Source organism: Coregonus lavaretus (assembly GCF_964263955.1).
Source record: "Coregonus lavaretus genome assembly, chromosome: 34".
Classification (NCBI taxonomy): Eukaryota; Metazoa; Chordata; class Actinopteri; order Salmoniformes; family Salmonidae; genus Coregonus; species Coregonus lavaretus.
This window is the reverse complement of record NC_140021.1, coordinates 7,628,489-7,641,414: the sequence shown is the minus strand read 5'-3', so window position 1 is coordinate 7,641,414 and position 12,926 is coordinate 7,628,489. Positions and strand designations below refer to the sequence as shown.

Genomic DNA, 12,926 nt, shown 5'->3' with positions numbered 1-12,926 from the left:
AAGAAATACTTCTATCTATATAAATCATTGAATTCCCAAAACAAAGATGACTTCAAAGTGTTGTGTGGATTATATAAATTCATTGTGTTGAAACCCTAACTGGCCCGTTTATGGGACTGGGACTATCAGTCACAGGCCATCCTTAAAAAAAAAAAAAAAGAAAAAAAAAAGATACACGGATGTTGTTGTTTTCCATTTCCCTGAACGCTGGTTTAGGAGAGCTGTTTGATATCATGCATCGGCACCTCCTCCTCTACGCCATCCTCGGCGAGCTTAGGGTTTACGGATTTGCGGCCCTTGGGTGGCGGGACAGGTGCGGCGTCCTCGGTGACCCCCACAGCCCCCTCCTGGCCCTCCGCCACAGTCCTCTCCTTCTTCAGTTTGGCTGGCACATGGCTGGCAATGGATTCCTTGAGCCGCGAGCCGGACTGCTTGAGCCTCTCCCCAGACTGGCGGATCTTCTGCCGACGCTCGGTTGATACGATGCGCTCACCCATCTGGCCAACCTTGCTGCTCATGTTCTCTTTCGTCTTGGTCATGTTCACGCGGGAGAAGGTGGACTTGAAGCTCTCCATACGGGTCAGGCCTGATTTCTTCATCTTAGTTGCCATGGACGAGGCTTCCTCCACCACCATGTACTCATCGTCAGACTCAGGGGGGAGCTCAAAGTGGTCTGGCTCAACTTCGGCAGCAGACGGTTTCGGTTCCTTGGGTTCACTGGGTTCTTTGGGTTCCTTTCCGGCTGCCACGGCTGGCACCTCACTGTCACCCTGTAATGAGAACATAAACCAGGTTAAGTGTCATAAAACCAACTCAAAAGAATCAAAGGGATTCACAAAAGCACTTGTGAGTCTGCCTGCTAGTATACATCTGTAATATCAAGTGGTAGCACTTTGTTTATCAGGTCTGAATGATTTCTGAGCACTGACAGAAGCATTGCAATACTATTGAGGTTAATACTTAGAAAATAAAGACCTCAAATATAAGTCCTGATAGATGTTTGGAGGAGAATGGCAGCCATAATATTTCTGATTGTGTCTTAGTTGTATGATCTAAATCATGTTAAATAAAGAATCTGACGCCTTGACAATCCTGCGAATGATAGACCAACTGTTTTCGCTTAATGCCGCGGTTCCCATAACCCAGTTAAGACATTAGTTAATAGGTTCATGTTTCATGTTTGAAATAAGAGCAGCCATTATGAAGATATTGCCAAGAATCATAAATCATTCTATGTTATGAATGACCATAGAGTGCAGCTACAGTGCCTTCAGAAAGTTTGTTGGGCTACAGCCTGAATTCAAAATGGATGAAATATATATTTTTTAAATCACCCATTCACACTCAATACCCCATAATGACAAAGTGTAAACATGTTTTTAGAAATGTGTTTTTGGAAAGTCCTACAGAAGGACTTTTGGAAAGTTTTGCAAATGTATTGAAAATTAAATACAGAAATACCTAATTTACATAAGTATTCACACCCCTGAGTCAATATATGTTGTTGATCATTGCTAGACAACCATTTTCAAGTCTTGCCATACCTTTTTAAGCAGCTTTAAGTCAAAACTGTAAAATGGCCACTCAGGAACATTCACTGTGTTCTTGGTAAGCAACTCCAATGTAGATTTGGCCTTGTGTTTTAGGTTATTGTCCTGAGAAAGGTGAATTAATCTCCCAGTGTCTGGTGGAAAGCAGACTGAACCAGGTTTTGCGCTAGGATTTTGCCTGTGCTTATTTTTCCTTCTCCTATAACAGCCATTGAACTCTGTAACTGTTTTAAAATCACCATTGGCCTCATGGTGAAATCCTTGAGCGGTTTCCTTCCTGTCCAGAAGGACACCTGTCTCTTTGTAGTGACTAGGTGTTTTGATACACCATCCAAAGTGTAATTAATAACTTGACCTTACTCAAAGGGATATTCAGTGTCTGCTTTTTTTTTTACCCATCTACCAATAGGTGCCCTTCTTTGCGTGGCATTGGAAAACCTCTCTGGTCTTTGTGGTTGAATCTGTGTTTGAAATTCACTGCTCGACTGAGGGACCTTACAGATAATTGTATGTGTGAGGTACAGAGATGAGGTAGTCATTCAAAAATCATGTTAAACACTGTTATTACACACAGATTGAGTCCATGCAACTTATTACGTGACTCGTTAAGCAAAACTTTACTCCTGAACTTAGGGGTTGAATACTTATTGGCTCAAGACATTTCAGCTTTTCCCTTTTAATACATTTGTAAAAATGTTGAAAAACACAATTCCATTTTGACATTATGGGGTATTGTGTGTAGGCCAGTGATAAAAACATCTCAATTTAATCAATTTTAATTTCAGGCTGTAACACAACAAAATGTGGAAAAAGTAAAGGGGTGTGAATACTTTCTGTAAAAAATGTTTTTAATGAGTCTAGCTTTTGAAATTCTGAAAGCCACAAAACTACAATATGTATTTATACTATTATTATACTGTACCAATGATGTATTTACCATGCAAATACATGGTTTAGCACCACTTTACATCAAAGTGGGACGGTCCACTGCGTATATTGTTCTCACTGAATAAAGTTGGGAGTTTAACTGTGTACTGCAGCCTATTAATAATACTCACACCTGCTGATATAGCTCAGCTTTAGGCGGTAGAAAGCTAAACATATCACATCATAGCTTTTGTAACTTTTTATAGTGCATTAGAAGCTTTAAGCAAGCTGTATCAGTTTCAAGGAGCAGCTATACCAGTCAGGCAGCTTGATGTCTCATATAATATAATACAAAAATTAAGTAAAAAATATACAAATGATTGATTAAATGTATCATGCTAAAATTCCATTTATGGTTGAAGAAGTTTGCTTGCAGTGCTGAATTGAGAGTTACAGGGCTGTTCCAACATAGCTGCGTAGCTGGGTAGGTACCATTTGATATATGAGATATACATTTCCATCGAGCTATAGCGCAGATCTTCTGCGATACTCCTGCAATACGAATTGAATCCAGACCTACTTACTATTTATTGTCTTACCTACAGTTGAAGTCGGAAGTGTACATACACTGTAGGTTGGAGTCATTAAAACTTGTTTTTCAACCACTCCACAAATTTCTTGTTAACAAACTATAGTTTTGGCAAGTCGGTTAGGACATCTACTTTGTGCATTTTCCAACAATTGTTTACAGACAGATTATTTCACATATAATTCACTGTATCACAATTCCAGTGGGTCAGAAGTTTACATACACTAAGTTGACTGTGCCTTTAAACAGCTTGGAAAATTCCAGAAAATGATGTCATGGCTTTAGAAGCTTCTGATAGGCTAACTGACATAATTTGAGTCAATTGGAGGTGTACCTGTGGATGTATTTCAAGGCCTACCTTCAAACTCAGTGCCTCTTTGCTTGACATGGGAAAATCAAAATAAATCAGCCAAGACCTCAGAAAAAGAATTGTAGACCTCCACAAGTCTGGTTCATCCCTGGGAGCAATTTCCAAACGCCTGAAGGTACAACGTTCATTTGTTCAAACAATAGTACGCAAGTATAAACACCATGGGACCACGCAGCCGTCATACCGCTTAGGAAGGAGACGCGTTCTGTCTCCTAGAGATTAACGTACTTTGGTGCGAAAAGTGCAAATCAATCCCAGAACAACAGCAAAGGACCTTGTGAAGATGCTGGAGGAAACAGGTACAAAAGTATCTATATCCACAGTAAAACGAGTCCTATATCGACATAACCTGAAAGGCCGCTCAGCAAGGAAGAAACCACTGCTCCAAAACCGCCATAAAAAAGCCAGACTACGGTTTGCAACTGCACATTGGGACAAAGATCGTACATTTTGGAGAAATGTCCTCTGGTCTGATGAAACAAAAAGAGAACTGTTTGGCCATAATGACCACCGTTATGTTTGGAGGAAAAAGGGGGATGCTTGCAAGCCGAAGAACACCATCCCAACCGTGAAGCACGGGGGTGGCAGCATCATGCTGTGGGGGTGATTTACTGCAGGAGGGACTGGTGCACTTCACAAAATAGAAGGCATCATGAGGAAGTTATGTGGATATATTGAAGCAACATCTCAAGACATCAGTCAGGAAGTTAAAGCTTGGTCGCAAATGGGTCTTCCAAATGGACAATGACCCCAAGCATACTTCCAAAGTTGTGGCAAAATGGCTTAAGGACAACAAAGTCAAGGTATTGGAGTGGCCATCACAAAGCCCTGACCTCAATCCTATAGAAAATGTGTGGGCAGAACTGAAAAAGCGTGTGTGAGCAAGGAGGCCTACAAACCTGTCAGGAGGAATGGGCCAAAATTCACCCAACTTATTGTGGGAAGCTTGTGGAAGGCTACCCGAAATGTTTGACCCAAGTTAAACAATTTAAAGGCAATGCTACCAAATACTAATTGAGTGTATGTCAACTTCTGACACACTGGGAATGTGATGAAATAAATAAAAGCTGAAATAAATCATTCTCTCTACTATTATTCTGACATTTCACATTCTTAAAATAAAGTGGTGATCCTAACTGACCTAAGACTGGGAATTTTTACTAGGATTAAATGTCAGGAATTGTGAAAACCTGAGTTTAAATGTATTTGGCTAAGGTGTATGTAAACTTCCGACTTCAACTGTACTTACTTAATTACTTATTATTTCCTTGCTTTCATATCATTCCAAGAGAGGTTTATTGACTCTCACAGCCTCAGACCTAATAGTACTATATAAGGAGGTGAGGGCCTTGACAGGAAAAGGCTCTCAGAATAAAAACTGAAAGAGAACCATGTGCACAGCAGGCTCTCAGAATAACCTTGAATAATAACTTAGAATAATCTTGTCAGCTGGCTTGTTCATTTAGACCCAGCAAATAAGTAGCAGACCACTTTGCAAAGACTGGAGGTGCTCTAAATGAATGATTAGAGAGAGAGAGGGACTGGTCAATAAAAGGGTTATATTAGAACTATAATTCCAAATCAGTGTATGCTTTTTAATTGATATTTGAATGTTCTCTTGCCCAAAATGTGCTGAAAAAACAAGGAGGGTATACTTTCTTCGTATTTAAGATCCGCCTTGTGTCTAGCCGATTTCTATCAAGAAAGTAACTTGTTTTACAGTTTCTTTCTCTAAATAAATTGGGAGATAGCTCTAATGTTGAAAACACATTCAACTACAGTGAGGGAAAAAAGTATTTGATCCCCTGCTGATTTTGTACGTTTGCCCACTGACAAAGACATGATCAGTCTATAATTTTAATGGTAGGTTTATTTGAACAGTGAGAGACAGAATATCAACAAAAAAATCCAGAAAAATGCATGTCAAAAATGTTATAAATTTATTTGCATTTTAATGAGGGAAATCTAATGATAAGTGAATCATCACTAACCATGTACATGTTGGGTCTCTCCATAGAGATAGATAGAGGACTCATCTTTATATCTGTGCCATTATAGCGTCTGTGACAGCATGGGCAGCGGCATTGAGGATGCAACCCATAGGAATCACCACCCAGTTGACTAATTTGACTATTTTTAAATGGCGGAAGCATGATGGAAGCCCTCAATGGCGCTGCCCATGCTAAAACAGCCTTTTGGCCACTTGAGGCCTCTATCATTCTCTATGGGTCTGTGCCACATATCCTAAAAAGTGGCAGAAGGAAAATTCAACCTTTATTTACCAGTCATGTTATTTTACAACGATGACCTAAAAGAGTCACTAAATATCACAATCACAGAATGACTGACAGTAAAACAAATGTTTCAATCCCAGTATACCTTGACAATCAACCAACATTACTGTAACCATGACATAGATATCACCACACGTTGTTTGATTCCCAAACCTCCCTATCCTGTTTCATTTTGACTTCCCACTTTAGTGTGAAATGGAATGGAAGTGTCTTGACACTGTATGTATGAGTACTGAGCAAATATTGTTTGAAGTAAAATGGTATCACTTTATTTTACGGTCCCCTAATAACCTGGTATTTTCTTTAAAACCACAGGGTAACAGTGTACGTACATATTTGTTATTACCAAGAACCATTGTCACCAAACTAGATAAATTATTTGAAGTAACTACTAGAAATTACCATTTGTAGTAACTTCACATCAAATAGCAGATAATACCAATGGTAATATGAGTATTAAATAAATTACATTGTCTGTAAGGTCTTTTAGTAAAAAGTGGTGTTAAAATGTTAGACAATTGATCCAGTTTTCTTAGGCAATTGATCTAGTCATCTTAGGTAGCTTTAATTACAGCATGACATTCCATTTTCATAGAAGGGAGAGTAGGAATTAAATCAGTTCATTGGATGCTGACTTCAAAGCAATATTTCCTCATCTGCTTGATTCAATATTAGTATGTCACGCATGCCAAACTGCATATTTTTTAGTGATTATGCGGCTGCCAGTGAATCCAGTTTGTCTATTGAAAAACCATGTTGTTCTTTATGTTATTTGACCTTCCCCTCTTCTTTCCTCATCTCAAATAAAATGGCTGCCAAAATCCACTCCGCCCCCATCCCTGGCTGCTTCATCCAAATCGTATCGTCATTGGCTATCTGCCACATAGTTTCGTATTCTTGAGTGCAGCATCTAACCTTTTAGTAGACTACAGTATATCTTCCGTGCTGTCAAGGCAACTTAGACCCTGAAAAACTCTGGTCAACGGTGGGCTTGCAGCTGTTAGCTTTGAAGGCCAAAGTAAAATTAAGCCAGTACCATTCTGCCATCTAAAATAGTCCAGTCTTTGAATTCACTATAACGCCCTCTATTTTAACATATGCTTTCACCCCTCCTGTCTGTTGTTTCTGCCAGAAAAATATTAACTAAAGTCCACAAGTTTTTAACAATTTACCATATCCTTGTACAACTATTGAGAGTATGATCCTCAAATAACCGATAATGAAGCCAGTTAGTGGATGAAGATGACAATGATTAGGAACCCTTGCTTCTGACACTTTTTGCTTTTTGCTTTTTGCAGCAATGAAATTGGCTGGATGGGATTACCTGGTAGATAACAACCCGGAACTTGTTCTTCGCCAACAGTTCCTCCTGGGTGGTTTCCACCTTCTTGACGCGGATGTTCTGATTCTCCACCCGTACCCGGACGTCCTTGATGTGGCAGCTGACCTTGCGCGTCTTCTCCAGCAGCTTGTCCACTGTGCTGCTGGTGGCTGCATGGTTTACCGTCAGCTTCACCACGTCCTCCTGGATGGTCTTGACACTGTTCTCCAGCTCTAGCTGCCTCTCCTCCATACGCGTCTGGCATGCCTGCACGTTGTCGATGATGCCCGCCACGCGCTCCAATAGCGCCATGATGGACGCCGTATCGTCCCCCACAGCCAGACCCAGTTTATCAGCCATGGTTGGTGTCGCCAACCGCCTCGTCTCGGATCCAAAGGGAAAAGGTTGAGGTTAGAAATCCTATTTGTTCTTAGTTGTCAGTAGAAACCGCAGACAGGGTAAACAGGCCTTTACGTAGCTTCAACCTGACACTTGTCAGACCAGCAGGTGTTGGTGTTGGGTAGGGTTGGGTTGCTGGATCATTGGGCCATGGAGGGCAGCAGACACCTCGGCCAAAAAGACTCACCCTGCAACTGGTGCCTCACCCAGATCCAATGCACAAGAACATGGAGGCTCCACCTCTCTAGGGTGTGGGCAGCTCAGACACGAGAGAGCAGACACCGTCAGGCAGGGCTCGGAGAGAGAGTGACAGAGGGAGACATGGGGCCCAAACTTGTAATGCGTTCGCCCCAGCTAAAAATACTGAGCGTAAAGTGACTCCTCTACATTTTTGGAAGATGTGTGGATCATGGAAACCCCCCTATCCATTCTACTTTCATCTTCTCTAAGCGAGTTATTATTTTTCTCTTACACCATTAGACAACAATATGCAAGCCATTGCTCTGAACGCTACAGTACATATCAGGAACATGCCTTTAATTGGAAAAACCTCTCTATGGGGCTATCATTTAATACAGTAGACCTTTTACGCTAAGGTACACTAAGGTGCATACTGTGCATTAGGAAAGTATTCAGACCACATTACATTTTCCACATTTTGTTACGTTACAGCCTTATTCTAAAATGGATTTAATAGTTTTTTTCCTCATCAATCTACACACAATACCCGATAATGACAAAGCAAAAACAGGTTTTTAGAGATTTTTGCAAATTTATTAAAAATAAAGAACTGAAATATCACATTTACATAAGTATTCAGACCCTTTACTCAGTACTTTGTTGAAGCACCTTTAGCAGCGATTACAGCCTTGAGTCTTCTTGGCTATGATGCTACAAGCTTGGCATACCTGTATTTGGGGAGTTTCTCCCGTTCTTCTCTGCAGATCCTCTCAAGCTCTGTCAGATTGGATGGGGAGCGTCGCTGCATAGCTATATTCAGGTTTCTCCAGAGATGTTAAATCGGGTTCAAGTCCGGGCTGTGGCTGGGCCACTCAAAAACATTCAGTTGTCTTGGCTGTGTGCTTAGGGTCATTGTCCTGTTGGAAGGTGAACCTTTACCCAGTCTGAGGTCCTGAGCGCTCTGGAACAGGTGTTCATCAAGGATATCCTCTGTACTTTGCTCCGTTCATCTTTCCCTCGATCCTGACTAGTCTCCCAGTCCCTGCCACTGAAAAACAGCATGATGCTGCCACCACCATGCTTCATGGTAGGGATGGTTTCCTCCAGACGTGACACTTGGCATTCAGGCCAAAGAGTTCAATCTTGGTTTCATCAGACCAGAGAATCTTGTTTCTCATGGTCTGAGAGTCCTTTAGGTGCCTGTTGGCAAACTCCAAGCGGGCTGTCATGTGCCTTTTAATGAGGAGTGGCTTCCGTCTGGCCACTCTTCCATAAAGGCCTGATTGGTGGAGTGCTGCAGAGATGGTTGTCCTTCTGGGAGGTTCTCCCATCTCCACAGAGGAACTCTGAAGCTCTGTCAGAGTGACCATCGGGTTCTTGGTCACCTCCCTGACCAAGGCCCTTCTCCCCCGTTTGCTCAGTTTGGCCGGGCGGCCAGCTCTAGGAAGAGTCATGGTGGTTCTAAACTTCTTCCATTTAAGAATGATGGAGGCCACTGTGTTCTTGAGGACCTTCAATGCTGCAGACATTTTTTGGTACCCTTCCCCAGATCTGTACCTCGACACAATCCTGTCTCGGAGCTCTATGGACAATTCCTTTGACCTCATGGCTTGGGTTTTGCTCTGATATGCACTGTCAACTGTGGGACCTTATATAGACAGGTGTGTGCCTTTACAAATCATGTCCAATCAATTGAATTTACCACAGGTGGACTCCAATCAAGTTGTAGAAACATCTCAAGGATGATCAATGGAAACAGAATGCACCTGAGCTCAATTTCGAGTCTCATAGCAAAGGGTCTGAATACTTATGGAAATAAGGTATTTCTGTTTTTTATTTTGTATACATTTGCAAACATTTCTAAAAACCTGTTTTCGCTTTGTCATTATGGGTTATTGTGTGTGGATTGATGAGGAAATGTTTTTATTTGATCAATTTTAGAATAAGGCTGTAACGTAACAACATGTGGAAAAAGGGAAGGGGTCTGAACACTTTCCGAATGCACTGTAACTGTTGCTCCAGTTAACATTGGTATCCAGAGGTCTATGCTGTCCCCTGGGCAGACCCCTCTGAGATCTATGCTGTCCCACCGGCAGACCCCTCAGAACAGTGGATGGGCATGCATTCCAAGAAGTATGCTAGTATGGATGTTGGAACGTAGCCCAGGGCTCATGCATACTATGGGAGTGACATCACATTTGTGACCTTGTGGTACTGCATACAGACCATAATTTGGTTTAGGAACATATACATAATTTTGTCTCTGCATCACTGAAGTTAATTTCTGGGATGGGGTGCTAAGCTCTTCTTCTACCCTTCATTATATTTAGGCCAGTCCAAGGGAACTTCCATGATTGAGTATCTCAGTATAGCATTGGTAATATACAGTAACTCATGTTAATCATAGTATTATTGGTGCAAAGAATTTGACTAAATTCAGCGGGTCAGTAGTCAGCATCATCAGTATGAAATTAAGTAAACTAAGCAGTTACTGATTGATACATGAAGTTATAAAAGGTGCTGGCAGGTAGCTTAGCGGTTAAGAGCGTCTGGCCAGTAACCGAAAGACCACTGGTTCGAATCGCCGAGCCGACTAGGTGAAAAGTCTGTCGACGTGCCCTTGTGCAAGGCACTTAACCCTAATTGCTCCAGTAAGTCACTCTGGATAAGAGCATCTGCTAAATGACTAAAATGCTGGGAAATCAATAGATTCTTCTAAGTTGTGGATCCCTGCTGTAGATTGAGACTTTTTCTCTGCACACTGATTGGATATTGCAAACGATCAGTTATCTGAAATGGGATCGATATCTATTTCATGTGATAAATTACAACTGAGTGGCAAGCAGATTGCAGGCAATTGTTGAGAGTGACACGCGGAGCGAGCAACCCAGGTGCAACTTTGTTTTAAGCAAACAAAGGACGTGTGCTTAATTAGGTACATTAATTGAGAACGCATTTACAGCAACGGGATACGGCAGGGCAGAAGTGAACGCTATCACTATTTATTTTACAAAATACCAAAAGGTCGGACTGGCTGAGTAGGCCTCCATAACTTAGCAACCTGTGCAAGGCGATCGTTCCATTCAGGGAGGGGGCAAGGCACCTCCATGGGGACTGGGAAGGGGGAAGGGGACTGTCCATTTCTAAAAGGATGCCACCAGCTGCTGTCTATTATTAAACACTGGTTATATCTATAATTGTCCATGTCCCGTCATAGCGGAGGGCAGGCTTACTTCATCCATATGAAATCTTCATCCATATGAAAGTTAACCCTCACTCACTCACTCACTCACTCACATAACCCAGTGTATATAATATCCCCAAATACCCTCACCCATCTCTATGCCTCATACCCCCATGTTGTGCCCCTCCAAAGAACTCTTAAAACGAAAGATTTCACACCCGTTTTAAGCTGACACGGTTTTGAACCCCTCACATAGTAGGATAGGAACAGAGGGCAGTCCTTGAAGGATTGGCTAGCCTGGCCAAGTGTCTGTAAATGTAATGAATGCTGAGAAGTGAGTGTCTGCTGCGAGCACGACTATCAGATACACTTTTGTACCCATCAGCTTCATACCCATCAGCTTCTACCCATCAGCTTCATACCCATCAGCTTCATACCCACCAGCTTCATACCCACCAGCTTCGTACCCACCAGCTTTGTACCCATCAGCTTTGTACCCATCAGTTTCATACCCATCAGCTTCGGACTCATCAGCTTCATACCCATCAGCTTCGTACCCATCAGGGTTCTTTCGAGAAAATTATGTGTTGATTATGTGAAAGGGTAATACAGTTAATTTAATACTGTATATAACATAAATAATTACATTTCGTTAAGTCCAAATTTTGAATTCGCAACTGTAATTAAAAAATCTCTTAGATTTTAACAGTCACGTTTTAATAGTTACCCCCCCCCCCCCTAATCCTATTCATTGACATGGAATGTTTAGAGATATGTTGACATTGGTGGTCAGAGAGATATAATAGAGACACTATGTGGCTTTGTCTCCCTCTGCTGGAACCTTGTGTCTACTGCAGTTCTAATGTTGAGGTCACCAATGTGATGGCTTTTTACACCACCAAGTAACCAGTGTTGAGGAGTAGTGAACTACATGTAGTTAAACTAGTCATTTAACTACATTTTACAGTAGCTTGGTGGTAGTTGAACAAAATTCAAATCTTGGTAGTAGTTTAAGTAGTTAATTACTTTTTTGCAGTGTAGCTAACTACTGGAACTACACACAATTTTTGGGCAAAAATCAAATTAGAAATTGGTTAAGTATACAAGATTTTCCTTTAATTTTCAGCAGCAGATCTGCCGAATTCTTACTTGAATCATAGTTTTTGTATTTAATAGGCTAAATAGGATTTTGTTTAAACTGCAGAGTGATCTGTTATTGCAATTTGTAGTCTATGACATTTCAGATTTAGATATGATAATTTATCACATAGTAGTTTGGATGTAGTGAACTACTTTTTCAAACTAACTTTAGTTAAGTAAACTATATGTTTCTTAAGGGTATCTTTAGTGTAGCTTAACTTCTTCCAGTGTAAAGTAATTGGTAGCTTGGTAAACTATATTTTCAGAGTAGCTTCCCCAACACTGCAAGTAACCCAATAACTGAATTAAAACCAGTGTAGTTCTCAGAATCAGAATAATATTGTGTGCATTATGTAATATACACATGTTATAATATTGTGTGTTATGTACTATATATGTAAAAATGAGTCATGTTTGACAGTTCACTTAACCCATTATTACTGTAACAATATTACAATATTATAATAATACATTGTAATAATATCACAGTAACATTAAATGAATATGACTACAGACTTTTATTTTACAACCATTGTAATATTGTGAGAAATTATTTTCTGCAAATTATTCTGGTTCTGTAATTAAACTATTCATACTCGTATTCCAGTCTAGTCATTTAGCAGACGCTCTTATCCAGAGCCACTTACAGTTAGTGAGTGCATACCTTTTTCATACTGGCCCCCCGTGGGAAACGAACCCATAACCCCGGCGTTGCAAGCGCCATGCTCTACCAACTGAGCTACAGGAGGCCTCCTCATATGAAGGCAACATGAGCATTTGGAACACAGATATTTTAATACTACTGAAACTACATCACTAAACACATTTTCACAGCTCATGCAATATGCAGGATCTACAATCAAATCTGTTTACAACTATTTCATTACCAATAACACAAACAACATCAGAACATCAAAAACGACAAATGATGTATAAAAACATTTAAATTAGTACCTAGTCTAAAAAAGTGTTCCATCCCCGGAACGGTATATTGAAAAGTAACCAAAACAAACTGTACACATCAGCTTATAC

General features: G+C 40.8%; 1 protein-coding gene across 1 annotated transcript; it reads right to left on the bottom strand.

The window, feature by feature from the left end:
• Positions 1 to 212: 212 nt before the first annotated feature.
• Positions 213 to 7,351, bottom strand: LOC311108963 (caveolae-associated protein 4a-like; the record flags this gene model as incomplete). The annotated part of the gene is made up of 2 exons (XM_084151744.1): positions 213 to 770; positions 6,995 to 7,351. 2 exons carry the CDS (start codon positions 7,349 to 7,351, stop codon positions 213 to 215), a joined length of 915 nt encoding a protein of 304 aa, XP_084007870.1.
• Between the last annotated feature and the right edge of the window lie 5,575 nt (positions 7,352 to 12,926).